Source organism: Talpa occidentalis, unplaced genomic scaffold (assembly GCF_014898055.3).
Source record: "Talpa occidentalis isolate TD23 unplaced genomic scaffold, MPIMG_talOcc4v2.1 talOcc4.2, whole genome shotgun sequence".
Classification (NCBI taxonomy): Eukaryota; Metazoa; Chordata; class Mammalia; order Eulipotyphla; family Talpidae; genus Talpa; species Talpa occidentalis.
The window spans coordinates 8,066,115-8,090,278 of NW_023602073.1; the positions used below are offsets into that span (position 1 = coordinate 8,066,115).

At 40.2% G+C, this 24,164-nt stretch overlaps 1 protein-coding gene across 5 annotated transcripts in view; it reads left to right on the forward strand.

The window, feature by feature from the left end:
* The window catches only part of RNF144B (ring finger protein 144B), a 149,084-nt gene that overhangs the window by 57,529 nt on the left and 67,391 nt on the right, over window positions 1-24,164 (forward strand). The window contains exon 1 of one of the 5 annotated variants that reach the window (XM_054698334.1): window positions 1,827-1,882. The exons of 3 other annotated variants lie outside the window; for them this stretch is intronic. In XM_054698334.1, coding sequence (XP_054554309.1) covers window positions 1,880-1,882 — 3 coding nt within the window. In that variant the 5' untranslated portion in view covers window positions 1,827-1,879. Of the gene's footprint in view, window positions 1-1,826; window positions 1,883-19,630; window positions 19,919-24,164 lie in introns of those variants that run through there. One more of the 5 variants, XM_037518919.2, reaches the window with a different exon arrangement.

The following is a 24,164-nucleotide window of genomic DNA, read 5'->3' on the forward strand; positions in this document are numbered from 1 at the left end:
TATTGTTGGGCCTCCCTGGTGGTGCATGGGGTTAAGTCTCAGCACTATCAAGCTATCACCAGCCCCATGAGTTTGATCCTCATCCAGGGAGCTGACCCACATGGCACAGCAGACCTCTCCTGTCTTGCCCGCTGCTCCCCTCAGCAGTGTGTTTCAGTCGAGCCGCCTCTTCTGCTCCCCACTCTCTTTCTGGTGAATCATCTCATCTCCCACACCTCTGGCCTACAGCCCAGCTCTTGTATACATCAATAATAAAAATGTATACATAAATAAAATAAAAATAAAAATTCAAAGTCTATGTTCTTCACATAATGCTGATTTGCTTTATGATCCTATAAGTTTAATCAAGGTGCTTCTGATTTCGAATACTTGAAATAAATATAAATTAACTATAACAAAAGTAGGATAATTTATTATATGGCAAGGAGGGTCTTGAGGAACTCAAAATCTAGGAAGGGACTGGAACAGGGACAGAGAAAGCTACCATTCTCTTTCTCTAATTCTTGCCTTCTCTCTTGCACATCTGCTGTGTTCTGTCTTGGCCCTTCTCTGCTGCTCGTACAGATGATGGAATATGGCTGCTACAGAGCTTCAACTAAGCACAGAGAGCAAATGTCTTTAAACCTACATTCCAAATTCCTGGTGGAGAAATCTGATTGGCTCTGCATCAGACGGATACCCATTTTGGGTCCAATCTGCTTTCGCCAAAGAGATAGAATTACATCGTCCAAACAGGGCCACCATGGGATTTGGAGGCACCATTTTTAACTGGTAGGGATGTCTCTCATCTTTCCTCCCTCATCTGTTTTGATGACAGCCTGTTCTGAGCCCACTAATTGGTTCTCTTTTCTTTTTTTAAATTTTTTTAAAAAAAATTCATTCATTTATGCATACAAGAACTGGAGTACAGGCCAGAGGCGTGGGGGGTGAGAGGATTCACCAGAGACAGAGTGGGGAACAAGAAAGGCAGACTGACCAAAATACACTGCTGAGGGGAGCAGCGGGTGAGTCAGGAGAGGTCTGCTGCGCCATGTGGGTCACCTCCCAACCAGGGATCAAATTCCCTGCAGGCAGCTTCACAGTGCTGCATCTTAACCCCTTGCACCACCAGGGAGGCCCCCCTCTAGTTGTTTCATGAGAAGTCTAATAATGCCCCTCCAGGTTTGACCCACGATTGTAGTTCTTTGAAGCAAAAATAAAACTAGGACAGAATTCAGTCAATATGTTGTCTTGTCAATATTTCCCTTTTGAATTGGCCATCACTATGTCCCAGTCTCGTTTCTTATAGCTCAATTATTCTCTCTCTCTCTCTGTCTCATTGCAATAACAATTATACTATCACTCAGAGGAGACCTCATCTGCCTCCTTTGATCTGCTTTTAACTTGGGCTCTAGTAGCAAAGCTCTTCCTGACTCTCTGCCAATACAGAATGAAAAAGACTCTCCCCAAGCCCACTGCCCTTATGATCATGTTGAGACTCTTTTTCCCAATAGTCACTACTTGTCCAGAAGTGAGTCCAGTTACTCTCCTTGAACATAGTGGGAAGAATAAATTCTCACAGGTGTCATAGGAACAAATGTGGTCTGCAGTTCTTTCTCATTTAAAGCAGCTTCGAAGGGTGGAGGTAAAATCTCAGCACCCAGTAATATACATGCACATTTTCTATTTTCTCCTGCAGCTGTAAAGAGAATGAAACTCAAGGGGAAAAACTTGTTACATTTTTTTGGTTGGTGATCCCAATTTAGGAATATTAAGTGTTCCAAAAGTTTGGTCACAGTTTAGTTGTTTAGAATTCAGAATTCATTCTACTATGGAAACAGTAATGGTGGAGGTTTCTAGCCAAACTATAAAAGATCATTCGGTCTACAACATAGCTGCAATGGTAATTATGATCTTGAAATTTTTCCTTGTCCTTAAAATTGGAGTCTGAACACTTCCACGTCAAAAATTCTGAATTCATCAGTTTCCTGAAAATGAATTCCCCTAACTTCCCTAGAGTTTCATATTCCCTGGAAACTCCATCATTTCTCGCTAGAAAGGATGAAGTTGGGAGACACCAGGGAGGTGTGGAGGTGGACAATGGGTATGGACTCCAGGTACTGAAGGATGAGGGGATATTAGATGCAACCAAGAGGAGAGTAGGGAGAGTAGAAAGTAGTGAGTTTGGGGCCTCCCGGTGGCCCAGGGGTTAAGTCTCGGTATTATCACCTCGGCCTGAGCTCAATCCTAGGCCAGGGAGTTACCCACATGGCAGCAGCAGACCTCTCCTGTCTCCCTTGCTGCTACCCTCAGCAGTGTATTTCAGTAGATCTAGATCCTCCTGCTCTCCACTCTGTCTCTGGTGAATCATCTCACCCCACCCACCCCTCACCTCTGGCCTGCACCCCAGTTCATTTAAAAAAAAAAAAAGTAGTGAGTTTGATGTACTTAGTGACTCCCATAGGGAAGAGATGGGAAATTGGGAGGAGGAACAGGGAGTAAAGAAGATTTGGTTGCAATTTTTGAGTAGATACTGATACTAGTCAATGTCTATACGTAAAATAGTTATTAACCAATTTTTCTGATATGTAATTCTTTGAGTTCTTTCCCATGAATTAAATCATAGTAGAGTAATAATGAGTTTGACAGCATATCCCCATTGGTTTAGCCAAATCCCTGAACTCACCTCCCTGGAATGAGGCATCATGACTGAACAGGTGTCCAGCCAGGTAATGGGAAGCTGTGCACTGGCCTATAATTACTCGGTGATGGTGTGTGACCACAGCATACCTTTTGTGGGACTATTGCATGTTTGGCTTTATTTTTTTTTAAAGATATATTTATTTATGTACATAAGAACTGGGGTACAGTCCAGAAGTGTGAGGGGGTGAGGTTTGAGGATTCACCAGAGACAGAGTGGGGAGCAGAACAGGCAGACTGACTGAAATACACTGCTGAGGGGAGCAGCGGGCAAGACAGGAGAGGTCTGCTGCGCCATGTGGGTCAGCTGCATGGCTGGGGAAGGAACTCCTGCTACAGTAGCTGCAGATTGCTTCATAGTGCTGACACTTAACTCCTTGCACCACCAGGGAGGCCCGCATGTGTGTCCTTAGCAGATGATTTCATCCCTTTTTCTGACATGGCCCCAGACAACTTTATATTCTCAACAAACAGATGGACAACAAGGTTCAGTACAAGACTTTGTACTGAAATAGTCATTGAGTCATACTCTTTGACTGCTCACTCTTCCAGGAAACTTGCCCCTTCGTTCAGAAGGCTAAGAATTAATGCACTCAGAGTCACTGGACTCTCTTCCTGGTGCATGTTTTATATTTTTCTTCTTGGTCAAATTGGGCTTTTGCTAAGATAGAACTATGTTCTAATTTGTTTTGGTGTAACATGTGGCCTTTTGCCCTAAGTAGATGTTTAAAAATAGAATTAAATATTTTGCATCAACCTTCAAATTTTGTCCTCTCTCCAAAAAAGGTCTTGATAAGAGAATAAGGAAAGCTTGATTTCACCTAGGACTTTATTTCAGGGAGCAAGTTTGCTCTCACAGAAAGGTACTTGACTTAATTATTAATTCCTAGTCCATGTTGTATTAGTAACTGCTGGTTTGACCCCAGGAAAGTCAGCTCATTCATTTCCTGCTTAGTTTCCTGAACTGTAAAATGGGAATGACAACATTTCAACTGAAAGGCTGTTGTGAGTATTCAATGAGATAGATGATGTTTGCGAAAGTACGAAGATGGGGTGACCTTGCTTCAATAATATAAGTTTGGTGCTTTTCAAAGGTGAGAACTACCCTTCAACTATAGCAAAATAGTATATAATGAGCAAGGAAGGAATAATCTGATTTGAGATTTACTTACTCTAAATCTACAGTGTTGTGCTTAATGCCCTTTGTTTAATCCTTTCAGAAAAGGGGTAACAATAACCATGTCCACTGCCTTGTCATTCCAACCTCCATTTGGCTCTTTGAATGCTGTATAAAATAATGCATAGGTAGATCAGGGCTGTGCATGAACACCAACCCTCCATCCGGCTCATTTGACATTTATTGTTACCCTCCTTTCTGTAAGAAGCACACACACTGATGTGACATCAGAGGGCCGTCTTGACCAATAGGAACTGTCGAGCTGAAGCAATCAGTCTGGACAGGGCTGGCCACCACTCTAACTTTCAGTGCTCTTTTGAGGTCAATGGTTTCTGATTTCTGTTACTTTAACTTCAATTTTGGTAGCTGTATGTAAACCTGTTGTCCAAGGTCCTGTAAAAGTATGTGCAAAAATTGCAGGTAGAAAAGATTGGCATTTTATCCCCTAGAATTTAAGAAACAATATGTAATAACACTGGTCACTCTGAAAAGTTTTGTCTCTGTTGGTGAGCTCATGGATTGCTTCTATCAAAAGAGGAGTTGGGGGTGTCTCTGGTGGCCTAGGGATTAAGTCTCAGAACTATCACCCCTACGGCCTGAGTTCCATCCTGGCTAGGGAGCTAACCCACATATGGCGCAGCAGACCTCTCCTATCTCCCAGCTGTTCCCCTCAGCAGTGTACATCAGTCAATCGTCTGTTCTGTTCCCCACTCTGGTGAATCTACTCACCCCCTGCATTTCTCGTCTACACCCCAGTTCTTCCATGCATAAATCAATCAGTCTTTAAAAATAAAAAAGAGAATATGATTTATAATTACATCATCACTGAAGGGGGTATGTTCAGGCTGCGTTTATGCATTAGGTCAAAAAGAGGAAGACCTGCTGGATAAGGGACACTTCACCCCAAGAGAATGGTCTAGGAACTTGATAACAAAGTCTTTATCATTTGTTTTGATTTGTTCTCTTCCATTCTTGGGGACATGATTGAGTTTTCTCCTCCTAGTTCTCAGTTTGGATGTTAATATCTCACATGACTGAACTATTTTATTTGTTCACTAATATTTATTAGAACAGTCATAAGATACCCCTTTTGCCTTTAGAAAACATTTGAAAGTTTTAACTTATTACTGATGAGACTTGCTGGGTTTAAATTGGGAAACCCAGGATTACTCTGGGTGTAAATTGGGAATAAACTTTAAGTTGGCTTTCTATGATTATTTTTACTTCTAGTATACTAGCTTGAAAAGTTTTGTAAAGTAATTATTTTTTTTTAAATCAAATGTGTTGGCTGAAGAAATTTTTTCTGACTTCTACAAAGCTTACCTGGGATCTAGCTCTCTACTTTGTTCATGCAATTCCTTCGGGCCAGTCTCTCCCTGTTGCTTTCCCACACTTCTAGCCATAAAATTGTGGGGCCAAGCTCACGAAGCTGACTTCCTGCTCCCAGGTGGCAGATGGCACTGCTCTGACTGGTTTACATGCTGTCTTTTCCTCTACCTCTTGCTGTATTTATTCCTGTATTCCCAGAACCCAATAAAAAGCCTGGTAGATAATTAGAGCTTAATAAATATATTTTTAAAGATTTATTTATGTATCTGTACAAGCACTGGGTACAGTCAGAAGCACGGGAGGGTGAGAGAATTCACCAGAGCCAGAGCGGGGAGCAGAGCAGGCAGAAGGACCTAAGCACACTGCTGAGGGGAGCAGCGGGTGGCAGGAGAGGTCTGCGCGCCATGTGGGACCTTCACCAGGTGGCCGGGATCGAACCAGTGCTGCAGAGGCTGCAGGCAGCTTCGCAGCCCAGCGCTCAACCGCTGTGCCACCAGGGGAGGCCCTTAATAAATATTTTACTGAATGAAGGTGTGCAGTCAGAGGGTGTGAGAGTGTTACCTTGAGGGAAGAAGACTGAAGGAGGCCAGCTACCATATGGGGGAGAGGTTGGAAGAAGGTCAAGATAAGATATATCCTGACTAAAATTTTGGGAAATTAGGATTTATTTGTAAAATGAGAAAAGTGGGGGAAGTATGGCCTGGGCAAATGGAGAACCAGAGGAGTTTGTGAATGAGAAATTTGGGGTGCCTGATAATAGTTTATTTAGTCTGACTAAAATGAAGCTGTAAAATCAAAAGGGCAGGAGACTCTAAAAAGGAAGCAGTTAATATGCTACTTTGAATTTTGTGTCAATTAAAAATGTCATTTAGGTTATTATTATCATTTTTTTTACATAGAAGAACTGGGGTACAGGCCAGAGGTGTGGGGGGTGAGAGGATTCACCAGAGACACAGTGGGGAGCAGAACAGGCAGACTGACTGAAGTACACTGCTGAGGGGAGCAGCGGGTGAGACAGGAGAGGTCTGCTGTGCCATATGTGGGTTAGCTCCCTGGCTGGGGATTGAACTCAGGCTATACAGGTGATAGCGCTGAGACTTTACCCCTGCACCACAAGGGAGGCCCTCATTTAAGTTATTAACCAGAATTGTCTCTGACCAATCGTATAAGACCAGATAGGGTTAGATCTCATGGAGTCATTTGATGCAATGATTTATTTAATTAATTTTTATGGAACAATTACTTCAAAGTAAATATAAGATAGATATATTGGTCTATATTTGAAACAAGAATTTGCTGACATCACTATCTGAAATCTGAGAAGTTTTAGGAAATTCTTTCTGACTTAGCGGTAAAGATCTTGGAGTCTTAACCCTAAATGCTCTATATTGTGCAGCAACTTTACAGTCAAATCCATGTTGTAATGAGTCTTTCCTGTTATAGCAGTTTCTAAGCATTTAATAATGTGATAAAGAGGTTGTCATTAGATAAACTTAGATTATTTTCTGTGATGACTCCTTTTATGATGATGAAAAGCCGTAGTAGACGCAAAGTGTTCATGACCATTCCATGCTCAAGAATGTTTCTGCTTTAAAGTCATCAAACCTTGGGGAAACTTCTACCTCATCTTTATGAACTTTCAGGAGAAACCTTAAGAAAACAACAGCCTGCCTTCAAGTAGATCTTTGCTGTAACTTCCGGTGATTCTTTTGTAAGAGTTTGGAATTTCCTTGGTGATTTTAAACAAGATTTCCTCTCTTAGATGTGCTCATTGTACAAGTCTTAGATCACCAAGGCTGATCTGAGTACAGAATCTTCAAAGCCTTGGTGGGACTAAATATTTAGCAGTTACTTGTATTGAAAATAGTTCTAGCTTCTTCCAGACTAGGCTTTCCGTGAATCATGCTGAGGCATACTTGACATCTGTTCTTTTCTTGCATTTGCAGGTAGGCAGCAGGTTTGCCTGATGCCTGCAAATGCTGAGGGGGGATTGAGATGCTGGGTGGAAGATGAACATTTAAACTTGGTGTTTAAATTCCAAAGCGGAATGATCATTTGACTGTTAAAAAAATTAATTATCTTGCTTTCCGTCTAGAGGAGTAATAGTTGCAGATTTGCAAGCTAGAATGCATTTTGCAAGAGGGTAGCGACACATGTACAATTGTCATTGTGAGTTAGCTCTGTGTGACAAGAGCAGATTACCTGGTCACATCACCAAAAGACCTTCCAGAGGCATTTCTTTGGAGATGTGCTATTTTCAAGACCCTAATTATCAGAAATTAATGGAACTATTAACCTATAAAAAAGCAAAACTATAACCTATTAAAAGGAGAGGCTTTTTTTAGATCACATTGCCTTCCATAATCCAATTAAATAAGAAATGCGTGCTAAAGCTATGAACAAAAAAAGTACTTGGAAATTAAGAAACACTCTCCCAAGTAAACCTTTGATCAACGAGCAAATCAAAGATCAATGATAGGTTCAATAGAAATCAATTAAAATTATGTTTTATATCCAAATCTTCAGGGTATCGTGTCTACCAAAAACTTTGCTCAGAAGAAAATTTATAGCTAATATTTTGATTATTCATGAAGGCCAGCAAAAACACCTGCCTCTTCAAAAGCAAAAGCAAAACCAGAAACACCTAGGAAGAGGAGCTGATCAATTTAAAAGTTTTATTAATATAAGAGGGAAAAGTAAAAAGACTAAATAAGACAAAGAAGAAACATGGAAAATGAATAAAGATATAAAAGATTAGGAAGGAAACTGACATGACCACAGAAGCATGAAAGTCTGAAAAAATTATAAAATTACACCAGTGAAGGTGAAGGATAGAATTGGATTTTGGTGGTGAACTTAAACTAGTACATCCAAATGTTGATTTTTAATGATGCACACTTAAAACTTAGAATGTTAAAATGCAATGTTGTGTTTCAATTAAAATTGAAATAGTTTATTTTCAAAATGAAAAATTACGAAGACTGTATAGAATTCTATGGAAACAAATTTGAAAATATGGAAGAAATGGACACTCCTAAGTAAATATAAATGACCACTACTGACTGCTGTAGAAAATTCAAACAGGTGAGTTACCATGGAATTCCCAGATTGTGCCTAGTGACATGTGCCTAGTGACATGTCCCACTTGAACTTGGTTGGGATTTTTTGCTTTTAAGGAAATGTTATTATTATAAAATGCACTAAAATAAAGTGTGGTAGTATTTGAGAGATGAGGAGGATAAATCTGCTTTTCTCCAAGTGCAAGTTCACTTCCATCTCTCTTTAAGGAATAGCATACAAAGCATTTGATGATAAAATAAAATTTTTCACACACTCGTGGCTAAGGACTAACTCCCTCATTCCAATCTGGCGGTGGGAGAAGTTGTGGATGCTTCAGTCAGTTAAGCCATGGCACCCACTGTGGGCTCAACAGCATGGAAGCTGCCAGACTGATCCCTGGGCAGTGGAAAGTGTGGGAAATCTGAATGCTCTTGGCCTGGTGGTTTTATTTTTGTTGGTGTAAGTCTATAGCTATTTTTTGTTTGTTTCAAAACTTAATTTGGAATAATCCCCTTAGGTAGAAAATGAGCTACAAAAATTTTTTTTTAATGATTTGCTTTATTTATTTATGCATACAAGATGGTGGGGGTAGGGTGTGAGGGTTAACCAGAGAAAGAGTGGGGAGCAGAATAGGTGCGTTGACTGAAATACACTGCTGAGGGGAAGCAGCAGGCGAGACTGGAGAAGTCTGCTGTGCCATATGGGTCACCTCCCTGGCTGGGGATTGAACTTGTGCTGCAGAGGCTGCTGATAGCTTCATAGGGCAGAGACTTAACCCCTTGTGCCACTAGGGAGGCCCAGAATTGCAAAATGTAATGAAAAATAAAGTACTGAGTTTCTCAGATAGATGATCATGAATGTGCAATTCACAAGTTGACTGATGTGGCATCTGCATCTATTTAAAAAATTTATCATTATTGGAAGAATACTTTGTCCAACTATATGTAGTTCCAGGTGTCATTTCTTGTCAGACTGTGAAACATGACTTTTCACTGAGATCAAATAACTAATAAATCTACTCTACCGATTTTTAATTTTAAGTTTTTTTGTGCATACATGAAAAAAGGCAAAGAGTTTTTAATTTGTCAGCTTCTTTAGCAGAAAAGAAATTTGCACAGTTTCATATAATTATTACCAGATGCTTCCAACAGAAATTCAGATGCTTTTTTTTAAAAAAAAAACACAAATGGTTTAATTATTTTCATCTAATTCATGAAATCAAAAGGGAAAATCGTTCTACTGAAGTTTAAAGATTTAATATTACTATAAATTCTACTGTAGATTTATTTAAAAATTTATCATCAAAATAACATTTTTAGCAACTTAAGTGAGGTAAAATCTGTCTACAAGAGATTTTACTGATTTAATTCAATTTAATTTTTTAAAAAGTTTTATTTATTTATGCATACAAGAACTGGGTACAGGCCATAGGTGCAGTGGGTGAGAGGATTCACCAGAGACAGAGTGGGGAGCAGAACAGGAGGATCTACTGAAATACACTGCTGAGGGGAGCAGCGGGTGAGCCAGGAGAGGTCTGCTACTCCATGTGCATCAGCTCTCTGGCTGGGGATCAAACTCATGCTGCAGTGGCTGTTGATAGCTTCCAAGTACTGAGACTTAACCCTTTGCACTACCAGGGAGGCCCTGAAAACCTGAACTATTTTCTCACCACTGGTACAATAAAAACAGTTATTTTGTCACTTAATGGATATTTTTAAATTAAATGATTTTAATTGCTTTTTAGCATCTTTGTTCATTCTCAGAGTATCCTGCTTTGAATGAAAAATTTTGAGGTCATTCTGTCTTAAATATTAGTTAGTTGCTGTATGATTTAAACTTTTACACATTATAGAAAATAAAAGTTTCTTCCCAACTCTTTTTAGGGATCCAACATAACTTCAACCCCATTATAAGATAATATAAGATGATCAAGAAGGTGTTATCCCAGGATTATAAATTTAGGTAATATCAGAAAACCCAGCCACCTAATCTATAATATCAGAAATCTAAAAAATAAGTAACATGAGTATATCAATAGTTGCCAAAAAGCCATTTGATAAAGTTCAGTGCTATTCCAAATATAACACTTAAGAATAAAAGGAAACTTTTTAGGTTTAATTAAGACTATTTGTGAAAAGGGCCTCCCCGGTGGCGCAGTGGGTTGAGCGCAGTGCTGTGAAGCTGTCCGCAGCCTCTGCAGTGTGGGTTCAATTCCCGGTGAGCCAGAGAGCTACCCACATGGTGCAGCAGACCTCTCCTGTCTCGCCCTCTTCTTCCCTCAGCAGTGTATTTCAGTTGTCTGCCTGTTCTGGTCCCCACTCTGTTTCTGGTGACTCCTCTCACCCTACTGTGCTTCTTTTTTTTTTTTTTCCTACTGTGCTTCTGACCTGTACACCAGTTCTTGTATAAAAATAAATAAAAATTTTTTTTTTTTTAAAAGACTATTTGTGAAAAACTAACAGCAAACTTAAGTGGTAAAATTTTAAATCCAGTTCAATAAGGACCTATATCTATCTGAATGCCTATGCACAGAATTTTACTCATCATTATGTTAAGTAATATTCTAACAATATATCCATGTTCTAGAAAATGCAATAAAACATTATATTGCTATTATAGTTATTGGATAAGGAAATAAATTTTTTTGTGACTGATATATATGTGTACACCCCCACAGACATGAGATTAAGCTAAACAAACAAAAACAACAGCCAATCTAGTAGAAATAATAAGATATTTGGGGAAGTGGCTGTATGCAAGATAAATGTACAAATTGAGAACTTCTATTTTAGTACAGAGCACTAAGAAATGGAGGGAAATTTCCCTTGAATGGAAAGAAATGTTCCCTTAAACTAACACCATAAAAATATGTAATATATAAATTTCCCACAACTTAAAAATAGAACAGTGGCATGTGTTTTAAGAAATTATGTAAAATGCTAATAAAGTTTTTTGTTGATAATACCCTATTAGAGCCATAAATAAGAAAAATAAGAATAGGGCCTCCCCAGTGGCTCAGTCGGTTGAGTGCTGTGCAATGAAGATGTCCGCTGCCTCTGCAGTGTGGTTTCGATTCCTGGCCAGCCAGGGAGATACCCACATGGTGTGGCAAACCTACCCTGTCTTGCCCGCTGCTCCCCTCAGCAGTGTATTTCAGTCAGTCTGCCTGTTCTGTTCCCAGCTCTGTCTCTGGTGGATCCTCTCACTCTCTCCCACATCTGGCCTGTACCCCAGTTCTTGTATAAATAAATCTTTTAAAAAAGAAGAAAAATTAGAATGACTATAAAACACTATGGTGTTTGATAGAGGTTGCTATCCAATTTGTTGGAAAAATTCTGGATTACTTAATAAATTGTTCTCCTGTAAGTAGTTTATTATCTGGTTAAAATATAACATGATTCTTCATATATCATTTAAAGATAATTCTAAAAAAATCTACCTCACAAGATTGTCTAGGAAAACATACATACATAATGGAAAGCTTGGGAAACCTTAAGCAAGTTTGGAAATCCCAAACACTATGAAGACATGAAGGCATATTAGAACATACACAACAACAACAACAACAAAAACATGTCCTGCAAAGTTATATAAAAGAAATCAATGGACTTTAGTTGTCATAAGTTGTCAAAAGAAGTATTTGTAATATATTGCAGGCAGTTTTTATAAATACAGACTAGAAAATAAGTATTCTGAAGCTAAATGGATAAAGAACATGAATAGATAATTCAGAGCTGTGTGTGTGTGTGTGTGTGTGTGTGTGTGTGTGTGTCCCTGACATCAATATGATTAAATGAGAGCAGAGAAACACACTTAGAAGACACCATTGACTGTTGACTTTGGGACATAGGTGTTTGAGGGACTGATGTGAGTGGAAAATGAAGAAAATACTGACAGACTCCTGAGCAAGATAGACATAGAGAGTGTTTAGTGAGTACCATAAATGAGAAATAGAGCGCTGAGTTGACAAGGCCTATGTATCTGAACAGAGAGTACCCTGGGCAGTAAATAATTTTTTTTCACTACTGACCTTACAAAATCATTAATTATCTACAACTAGTGACACAGTGACTTTCATGAGTTGAATTCATAATTTCATCATAAGAATAAAAAATTCTTGTGTGACCTGACTACGATTGCTTATTTACTTTGTCTATTGTTGGGAAATAATTCTCCTATCGCCAAATAACTTCAAGGTGTTTAGGAGGATGGTTTGAGTCACGTATATTGTGAAATTTTGACCATGACAGGTTCGGTTAACACCCTTCTCCTAGAGACAATAGAAAGGAAACAAAGAAAAGAGAAAGGAAAAATTTTTCACCTTCTGATGACAACTTAGAATTTCCTCTCAACAACTTTCCTAAATATCACACGGCAGTGTTAGCTCTTCATCATGTTGCATTACTTACTCATCTTGTAAGCAGGAGTTTGTACAATTATTGCATATTTGAACTGATAATTATATATTTAGTCTGAACAGGATGCCTCTGCAGGAGTAAGAGGAATGAGGAGGATCCATTTAGGGAACACTGATTTGTGAGACACCATTTAGGGTGTCTGTGAGAGTCCTGAGAGTCCATTGTATTGAGGATTGAACTTAAGCCTTGTTGCAGACTCTATGGCTTTTTCTACAACCTTCAAAACCTGGTCAAGTCTCTGAGGACCTTTGTGCTTGTATCCTGCGGCTTGTGCTGGGGGTGTTGTGGGGTGAGGAGGAGGCCTTTCCAAAAAGACCACCAACCTTAAGACATCCTGAGGAGGATATGGAGGACTTCAGGTGACATTGGTAGATGTGGAAAGAAAATAGACTTTCCCAGGGCAGGAGCTTATTTTGTCTTGTAGCATACAGAATGGAAGCCTTCCCTCAAGGTACCTGCATTTTTCCCATCCAGCAGTCATCAAACCCAACCTTCCATCGTGCTTTCAACTTCACTTTCTTTGGTCTTTTGCAGATAACAGTGTTTGCCAGCTCTATCAGTTCTTAGTTTCACTGTGGACTTCATTAGCCACTATTTTGAAGGGAGAGCGATAAGATGGGGGGAAGCGAGATGGTGGGAAAAGAGTGGAATCTGCCATCTATGTCATAGGGAAAATTTTTTTTAATTTATTTATTTTTATATATTTTACATCACTGTTCATTTTTGTACAATGTCTGCTTTCTCCTCTCAGGTGCAGTCCTTAAAATTCCCACCACCAATTCCTCCGTGCACCATCACCCTAGTCCCTTGTGCTCTTCCCTCCTCTGTTTTGATCCATCTCCCTCCCCTTCCCCTGCAGAATGTCTCTGATTTGTAGTTGCCTGCTAATTTTGTGTTCTTATTTATTTTGTTTTTCCTGTTCCATAGGGAAAAATTTTAAAGGTGCCTATTAAAATAAAGTCCCATTGGAAAATTCATATTTTTAATATTCTCATCTATGACTAATTGATCTCTAGAGGGGAATCTTAATTCCAAGAATGCAGATCATCATGATTTAAGCCAAAAAGTGGTGTGACTTATTTCTGCTGAGTCCTTTGTGTCTACGTAGGACGTGACTGTGCAGTGCTGAGCCTTTCATTTCCTATAAACCAATTAGTACATTGGCTGGGATGAAAGCACGGGGTAGGGGGAGGACATTGGGGATTTTTTTTTAAGATTTCTCATCTATTTTTTTGTGTAGAAGAACTGGGGTGCAGGCCAGAGACTTGGGGCGATGTTGAGAGGATTCACCAGAGACAAAGTGGAGAGTGGACCAGGCAGATCCACTTAAATACACTGCTGAGGGGAGCAGCGGGCGAGAGAGGAGAGGTCTGCTGTGCCATGTGGGTCAGCTCCTTGGCCAGGGATGGAACTCAGGCCATCATAGTGATATCACATCACTGCTGAGACTTAACCCCTAAATCAGGAGGGGAAACCCTGGGGATCTTTTGCAGGATTGTCTTATGCAGGATTTGGGAGGCAATACTCATATTAGTAGAAGGATTAATGCAAACTTTGCCAATTTAAGGCATCTCAAGATGATTTCAGCTGACTCTAGTGGAGAATCTTCATGTGGTTAATGTGGTTATTTGTTTTCTTGAGTTAGGTGATGAACAACAGTGCTGAATGCCACTTTCTCATCAACTCATAACCCCAGCTTACCACTGGTGTTATATATAGACTATTATGAGTCTTGAACAACTGAATCCTTGGAGTCATTTTTTAATTATAATTTTTATTGAAGTGACATTGCATTATAATTTATTATATATATAAAATATATAAACTATATATTTATAAAATATATTAAAATATATAATTATATAAATATATTTTATATGTATATTAAATATATAAACTTATATGAGTTTCAGGTGTCCATCTAAATCAACTTCTCTATATGCCACATGAAGTTCACTACTCAAAGTCTGGATCCTTCACTGTGCAATTATCCCTTTAATCCAGGGGACCCACTTCCTTTCTTCTTCAGGTGACCCAAGAAGTGAAGCATTTGGAGTCTTGCTCTCCCCTCAGGTCCTGATGGGTTCTTGTGTGACATAGAGCGGTACCAATTTGAGAAGGGTCTGATCAGGTTTTTCTTGTTGGAGCCCAGCTGTTTTTCACTTTTATGAGCGATTGAGATGATCTTTTATGAAGCAGAACCAATGGCAAGTCTCAAACTTTTGGAGCACTTTTTTTTTTTTTTTTTTTTTTTTTGTCAAGTCAATGGTAACTGGGTGATCATTTCTGGGTCCTGTTTTGACTTCCATGTAGTTTGACTGCTGCACCACCCACATACAGAAATGTACATTTTAAAATTGTTTTCCGTCTTAATTGGTGTTGTGTCTTACTCTTAGTTCTGTACTCAATACCTTAGTCAATGTTGGGTGAATGCATAAGATGAGCACCACTAGATACAGCAGAAAAATACAAGTGCAATGGTGGCTGTTTGGAAATAAGAGATTACTAGAACACATGACCTTTGCCTTAAATCTTCTCCCATGGAGAGAAAATTGCACCTATTGCAGAAGCTGATTTCCCAATACTTGTGTTCTTTGTTTTCTTAAAACAGAACAAATCATTAAAAAATTTTATTTTTTAACACAGTTTGTAATTAAGATGTCAAGTGGAAGGTATGAGTTACTAACACACTAAATTGGAAGGGTAATTTCAATAGCATAAGAATGAATTTTGATTTTTTTTTTTTTTTTTTTTTTTTTTTTTTAGATTTATTTATTTATTGATTGATTGATACATACAAGCACTGGGTACAGTTAGAAGCGCGGGAGGGAGAGAGAATTCACCAGAGCCAGAGCGGGGAGCAGAGCAGGCAGAAGGACTGAAGTACACTGCTGAGGGGAGCAGCGGGCGGCAGGAGAGGTCTGCGCGCCATGTGGGACCCTCCTCCCGAGGCCGGGGAGCAGCCGGGGATTGAACCGGCGCTGCAGAGACTGCCGGCAGCTTCCCAACCCAGCGCTCAACCGCTGCGCCACCGGGGAGGCCCTTGATTTTTCTTTATGTTAATTAAAGAATAATTTCCAAAGAAGAAATTCTACTTGTTAATTCTTTACAAAGCATTTTATAATATACATAGATTATTTTATGTATATATAATAGTATATACCAGGTGCATATATTATTATATAAATATTTTACACATTTGTTTATCTACTATTATATGTGTATATTTTGGCCTCAGATAAAGGAAGAACTGTGCTTTGAATTTATTTTAGTTTGGCTTTTCTATGACTTTAGGTATATTAAAAGTTAATGCAATTTCTGCAGCTTGGATTACTTTTACCATTAATGTCAAGATTTATTTGTCTTTACTTTAGGAAGGTCTGTAATTCAGATTAGGAAATGATTCTCTAGTATATGAAGGTCAGTCTGCCTGTAATCTGGTGAACGGTTTGTAATATTATGTCTATTATTGCTCAGAAAGATAAAAAGTGTTGTGTACGTTATAGTGGCTGGGTTTCCCTGCTCAGTCTGAGTATCAAAGATTACATTATTTTTTACAGGGTTCTTCTTTTATGTACCCTTAAATAAATATTGGTATTCCTTTTCTTTTCCATTTTCCCTTCCTTCTTAGATGAATCACATTGACTTGGTTCTTACAGTGTGTGAGATCAGGCACATACTGTTCAGTTGAGTAGGTTGTGCACTGCACAATACTGGCAAGTGACATTCATTGCTTCATCCCCAAGACTTGTATGAACCATTAGGCATTATGCTACTTTACAAACTTTTCATTTACCCTCACAACCACTCATGAAATGAATACCATCATTCCTCTTTTATAGGTGAGAAAACTGAGTTTTGAGTATGTTAAAACTTGTTCCAATTACACGATAATGAGGGGGTGAGAGAGTTGGTTGGGTCTAAAGCCTTTGCTTCCCTCTACAACATGTTACCTTTTGTGGGTGATCTCAGTTCTTGGTGACCTCATTTGTGGCCACCACCTAAATGATGGTAACTCTTAACAAACTCTCCACCCCAGATCTCTCATTGTTGACAGTCTAGTAGGCTAGTCTTCTAGTATGTTCTAGAGGTACCTCAGATTTGGCAGGCTTTAATTAGAGTGACTAGGGGCCTCCCTGGTGGCGCAGGCATTTGAGCGCTGCACTGTAAAGCTGTTTGCAGCCTCTGCAGCGTGTCTTTGATCCCAGCTGCCTGGCTGGTGAGAATCCCACATGGAGCAGCAGAACTCTACTGTCTCACCCGCTGCTCCCCTCAGTAATGTGTTTCTTCAGTCTGCCTGTTCTGTTCCCTACTCTGTCTCTGGTGAATCCTCTCACCCTTCCCTGCATCTGGCCTGTACCCCAGCACTTGTATAAATAAAATTTAAAAAAAATCTTTAAAAAAAATAGAGTGACTATCACTTTCCTCACCACTGCTTCTCCTATAGTCCCATAGTCAATGGCACCGCCAGCAGCCTGGGCTTCTCTTATCTCTTTCTTCTCTCCCTCCCCACCCCCTTCACTAAGTCTCTCCCCTCACATCCAATCAGATATCAGACCTCATCATTTCTCTTTCTGAATTCTCTGTTCTTTTCTCTTTCCATGCCCATTATCAGTGTGGGTCCTCATTCTGTATTTTGAATTCTTTTGCTCTGAATGATGAATCGCATCATCCAGTGCCTCACATCTTTAAACCTTTGCACTGGCTTTTGTCTCTCACCACTTCCCCTTTTTCCCTCCCCAGCCTGCATTTTAAGACTCAGCTTTAAGTCAGCTTCTCAGGGAACCCTTGTGAGATACTTTCATGACCCCTTTTGTTTAGCCCTCTCTGCTCCATAGCACATCGTGTTAAGTCCATCATATCACTTGTCATTGTACCCTGGTAATTGATTTGCTGCTCTGATTTTTTCCTGGTCTGAGAGCTCTTCAATGACAGCGACCACATCCACTTATCTTTGTCTTCTTAGCACCTACTAGCTTCTCCGGGAGGAGGAAATCAATATATGATGGAGGGAATGAACGAATGCACACTGTAGACCTGTTTAGCATATCTGAATGAATTTTCTCCCAACACCTGTAGTGTTCTGCATGGTGACTTAGTCCTACAAAAAGTTCAATGCAATTTGTATAAACCTGCATGGTTGAAAATGCTGTTATTTCACTAACAGTATTTCCCCTCCCCATCCTTTGCAACAATAGGCAGCATGATAATTGCTTGACCTATGTTTTTCTTCATCTCTGCAGCAGCTTCTTCCCCTCTCCTGTAGACAAAAGATAACTTAATTGCATAATAATTTTAAAAGTGAACTTGTGTGCTGAACTTTGGCTTAAGGTGCCTTTTTTTATAATTTTAATTTTTTTTTATTTCAACATTTATCAATTTTCACATTTTTCAGACAATATTTGCTTTCCCCTGCCCCCTCAGAAGGAGTCCCCATAGAATTTCCTTCCCCAAGGCACCCATGCACCCTCATTAAGGTGCCTTTTTTGCATTAACACTAATGAATAAAGTAACCTCTAAGAAGGTGCTGTGTTCACCTCTCCGGACTCATTTCTATCAATAAGGGTCAGATTCCAAAGAACATCTTGAGGCTGATTAAATCAGACCTTAAGCTGCTAGCTGAATTGGAAGTTAGGCATTCGCCGAGTGGTTTAAATTGAAATGTACTGTGGTCATCTGACAGATTTAGGATCTAGTTTCGCCTCTCCCTGATTCAAGCCAATCCTTAAATCTCCCTGGACTTCAGTTTTCTCATCGTTCAAAGTAGGCGTTTGTATTAAACTAGTTAGAAGATCTTTTCAAGCTCAAATAGGTGCTGATTTTATTACTTTGGGATCCCTCTTACTGCCTTATCTCCCTTGTCTTCCTTCCCTTCCTACCCCATCAACGGGCTGATCCCCTGCCTGTTCTACCTTCATCCACCAGGATCCCCTGTGTTTTTCAGCACTTGGCTTAGACTTAGAGGTTTTCTTCGCCAGGAAGGGCTGCGAGGCAGTTAGTTAGCTTATGTCCTTTGGATCAGCGCCTGCTGCTGCCACTTCACTGGCACCTTGATTCCTTCAACAAAGGGCTTGCGGTCCCTTCCTTTTAGGAAACACATTTCTGACTCTGGTTGCAAAAGTGGGGTGAGGTTGCCTGGTGAGCACAGAGCAGACATTTCTAAATTGCTGCATTCAAAAGATTTGCAAGAGTGAATGTGATCTCTGAGGTGTATGTGGGGAGTGAGCAGATAAACAATCACTTATAAACCTCACACAAAATCCAGTGTCCAAGGTCTCAGAGTGAGGAAAGTGGGTACTGGACTCTCTCCCCAATTTCCCACTCCCTCAGCCTCCCCAGCTTCAGGATCGTGTAGTTACAGTTTCTGTAACTGAGATTACAACCTGTTAGGTTACTAAGCATTCCCCAGATAATTTGACAATGCACATCAAAGGCCTCATTGTTCCATAAAGGTGTGCCTGCATTTTATGAGGTAAACTCAGCCAGGCCTGATCTGATGGGCGTGCGTTCTAATTTTATCATTCAGCGCAAAAGGACAAATCAGGTACAAGGTGTTTGGGATGAGACGTGCATGGGAAGTGTTCCTATAAAAATGGTTTTCTGGCCAGGTGGGGAGGCAGGTCTGGGCTGTTAGACGTGGGAGGAAGAGATTTAAAGGGCTGGGGAGGAGGTAGGACTGCAGAGTAACAGCAAGCTCCCCAAGCCAGGAGGTGAAATGTCCCCTTTGGGGCAGGAGGAAGGACACTAGGGGCTGCTGCGCACACCCAGCTGGGGATTTCTGCTGCAGCTGCCCCACGAGGGTGACAGACAGGTCCTGATCGCCGGGGCGCTGCATGGCTCCTGTTCTCTGGCCGCGGGGTTCGGACAGGGTTAAGCCCACCACCTGCAGCTAAAGTGCGCCCCAGATGGGAAGTAGGAAGTGCCGCGCCTGAGCTTCCTGTATAAATGGACGCGCTGCTCGCTGCGCGGCTGCTGGGGCGCTGCGCCCCACGACCTGCAAAGCTCCCCGGGCGCCGCAGCCGCTCCCCAAGGCCAGGAGGCGATCAGGCACTCCTGCTGCTCTGACCCGAGAGGTCTGGGAGGCCCAGTCCTGTTGCAATCCTGCAAAGTGTGGAGCTGTCAGCCCCCAAGCTCGGAGGAAGAGAGCATGAAACAGCTCCGCCTCCGGGGTGTGTGAGCTGCCCGGCTGGAGGTGCGCGAGGGTGGCTTCTCGGAAGCCCGCGGCTGCGGACGGGAACATCTACTCTCCTGCCAGGTAGGTTTCTCCAGCTTGTGAAAAGGCTGCAGGCATTGCAAGGCAGGAAAGGTGTCGAGTTAAGAGAGATAAAAGAACAAGAGGCTCATTGTGATACCGTAGTTCTAGTTTTGTTTGCTGCTTCCAGGGCTTCCAACCATGCAGAATTGAATTCATCCTGAAATGCCTTAGACACCTGTTAGCTTTTAAAAAATAGGTGTCTTGGTAAAGGTCAAAAGAAACCGGCTTAATTCCTAATGAGATCGTCGCTGCAGACAGGATGGTACAATTCAAGATTAGAGCAAATCTCCCTTTTTCTTAAGGGGAGACCAAAAGTTGGTATCATCTCAGATGTTTACCTTTTGTTAGGTGGAATCCACAGCAGAGTGTTGATAGGCACAGAGATGAATAAGATGTTGTAACTATGGTATCTGATGGTATCTTGGCCACATAGTATAGTGATTATTTTGTCCGGGGGTGGTTGATAAAACAGAGAACCTCTGATGCTCTTCTGCTGTTCGGAAGTTTAAATTAAAATGAAACTGATTCCTGTTTCAGCAGAGCAATGGTGCCTTCAGCTTCCTACCCCTTTCAGGGCGCTTTTGCTTTTCTTATTAATTTCAGGGGTTGGGCTATAAGTCTACTCCTGCTGCGTAAACGTCTCATATTCACATTTCTCAGCAATGGATACCCTTTTCTGGGAAAATATTCTCCGTCTTTTTACTTCCACTTCAGTCTGTCACTTTCTTAGTTGTTTCTGCTGCACATATCTTATCAAAATATTGGCTGAAGCTCCTAATAGGACTTCCAGAATTCTTCTAACTTGACAGGCACTTCTGGGTATTTATTGGAACGTTGCATGGTATGGACTTAAAGAACATTTTAAGCATTCTAACATTTTTGAAGCAGCACACTGGGGGTTTCTAGGTCCAGAAGCAAAAGAAATGAACTTTGAGATGACTCAGTTTTTAGGGTGTGGGTAACAGGCGAAAGGAACCCAGCTGGTCTACACTGAGTGGCTGGCTAATTAAAATGCTACACTTTCTCTGAGATGCACCTCGCAATCCCACTATTCACCTCTAATTCCTCTCTCTGTTCCTTCTGACTGTCCTCTTTCCCTATCCCTAGTCCTTGGCCTGGCTAGCGATCCCTTAAATATTTCTGAAACCACTTTGATGAAGGGAGAGAGGGAGGAAAAGAAAGATATCTATTGCAGATGCATAAAAGATTCACTTGGAGATAATCATATTATGAAATCCAAGGCTACATTTTCCCACAGTTCCTGCCTCACCTTTGCACACTTGTGACTAATATGCTGTTCTTCCAGGAGGGCATAACTTAGAAAAATAGGAAAGACAAAAAAATCCTGTGTCAAAAAGTAGCTTCTGACTAATTGAAACTGTCTTCATGAGTAAACAAACACAAGGTAAACATACATAGAGAATGTCAAAAGATGTGGAGTAGCTGAATGAGCTTGCTTGGCTTTTTATTTAAAACAAACAGAAAAAACTCAACCAAAAACCCCTAAACCAATCACCCTAGATAACTTGCTCCTACTCTACTGTGCTGGAAGTAAGGTTTGAGTGTGGTCAAACACTGTCCATTTACCCAGCGTTTTACAAATATTTACAGTCACCTATGCCAAATATCTTTGTGCTGAGCCCTGAAGAACATTCTCAGCATTCAAAAGCCCCATTCTCATGAATGGTTTTAGTTCATTGGCAATTTAAAGGCATCCAGGCTTCCAAACTAGGTCAGTTGCAGATGTGTTTTTTACAAAAGAGCCAGTTATTGGGTCTCCCAGGTTATCAACCAGGTTTTCAGAGCCAAACTCTGTAGGAGAAAGAAAAATATGCCCTCGCAGAAAGAAGAGGGCTTATTTTATCTGTTTATTGAGACCACTTAACTGCCTGCAAACTTTCTCTGTATCACCTTGAATACCTTTAAGAAAGTGTGTTTTAAATGTCCCTTTTGAGAAGCAGTTTCAGAATTTTGGGTGTTTAGAAACCTATTATCAAGACCTACTATCAGAATCAGTTTCTGCTAGTCCTGGCTTCTGTTCTTCCCCTGGCCTTCACTTAGGAAATGACTTTCTTGTTGAGTGAGCTTTTTAGTATTCGTACTCTCTAGTTTGAGGTAGAGGTCAGGAATCATGCTGAACCCAAATGTTGGTAGAGGAACAAAGTCCAAAGAGTCTTGGGACTAAACCTACTTTGTGCAACTGATGATACTAGATACAGAAAATGGGCCCAGCTGTCACACAAGTCATGCTGTCTCCTTCGAGTTTTGGGGAACAGGTATTGGAAGCCACTGCTCCTGAGAAGGGAGACTTTTCAAGAATGCCTGCCTGAATTTATAGAAACTTCTCAAAGGTGGCAAATTGTCAAGATTTTCAGCTTTTAAATTAATAGAAAGGAGTACAGAACTAGCCTTTTATTATTTTCTCTCCTTCATGCATATTCAGAAAAATGACCCCCTGTATTATTAAGTGATTACTATCTGCCAGGCACTCTGCTGAATGCTGGGGAGCTAAAGATATATGAGATGTTCCTCTGTCCTGAAAGAATTTCCCTAAACTTGGAAGTAACTTTGGACTAGAGTGGTGATTCTTAATTCATGTTGGTTTACCTGAAAAAAAAAAAAACCAAAAACTGCATGTTTGTCATCTAGACGGTGTTTTTTTTTTTTTTTAATTTTGTAATATTTCCCTCATGTCACCTGAAAAGTAACTTAAGAGACATCAAAGCACTTAATTTATTTATTTTAACCTATTTTTTTTTTTACTTTTAGGTATGTGGGAGGTCTTACATCCATATTTTAACTTTTTAAAATTAATTTTGGCATTTGCTGTTTATTTGGTCAATGAGTACTTCTGAACGGTCCATGAGCATTTATACCACTGTAGTTTTAAAAACTTAAACCTTAAAGAAAGTCAAAGTGACTAGCAGTATTTTTGTAACGAAATGAGGAACTTCTTATTTGTGATAAGATCCCTTTCTTGAACTGAAAACACAGCAGTCTAAGAGCAGTAGACTAGTGCACAGCTGAAAATGGTGCTGATCACATGGCTTGTAGTTTCTATTAAAGGATATTTTTGAAAGCCATGTATCTATCATTGGTTTCTAATCTTTTACAGTCATGAGTTTAAATTCAGCTCTTGAATCAAATGGTTCTTTGTTTTTCTTGGGAGATAAACAAGACATCTCTTTTCTCTCTTTGGTGGACTTGTGACTGCAGCTATAAACCCACAGAATGTGTGGGTTTATGTGTATGATTATATGAAACTATGTTAGCAACTTCTCAGCTAGTGTGCTTATTATAAGTGGAGACTGGGTTTAATCGCTTTTATGTCCCTAGCACTTATCACGTGTGGAGTTGGGTGCTTTGTGGGTAGACTTCCTTTCCTGTATTGTGGATTCCTTAAGAAACAGATTTGGCAAACACCTACAGAAACACACATCCTACATCTTGCTTAGAGTGGGATAGAGGAAATTCCTCTTCCAAACCGGCTTAAAACTTGTTTCTAATTAAAATTTCTATGTGAAACATCTTTCACCTGATGGGGTGATATTTACTCTTGCTTTTATTCATTTGGAGAAAGTTTTCAATTTAGATATTTGTGCTTTAATGACTAGTTAGTTTCCTGGTAGTGTCATGATCCAGGAAACCAGTCTGTCTTTTGCTCTATGGAACTTTCTGAAATAACACTTCTCCTTCATCTGTTAATTACATCATTGTCTGACCTGCCTTTAAGTGGCGTTCCTTCCTGCTTCTCGGCTTTGTTGTTATGCCAGGCAGGGGGAAGAAAATTATTCAGCAGGGCTGTATGAATAATTGTGGGAGGCAGGGGAACCACTGATTAAAAAAGAGGTGGGCAGGACACAGTGGTGGAGTAGAAGAGGGAGAGACTGTGATGAATATAATATAAAATTACAATGCTAAGAATATCATTGAGTGTTATTCTCATTCACTCCTACCTTCTTTGATAAATTTATATTGTTGGGAAAGCTGGGATGGATTTTCTCCTCTTGGGCCATACCTTGCAGTGGTAATGAGAATATAGGGAAAAGGCAAGAAAAAAGAATTTGTGTTTCAGAGAAAAAGGGTGGCATTTTGCAAATGTTAAAAATTTGACATCCCAGAGGCCCTGCCCTTACTCTGTAGGGTTTAGAATTAGCTTATCTCAGTGCCTCTTGCGTTGTGGACTGTGATCTCATATTTCTTTCCCATCTATTTCTCCTGTATATTCTGTGGGAAAAATATAAAA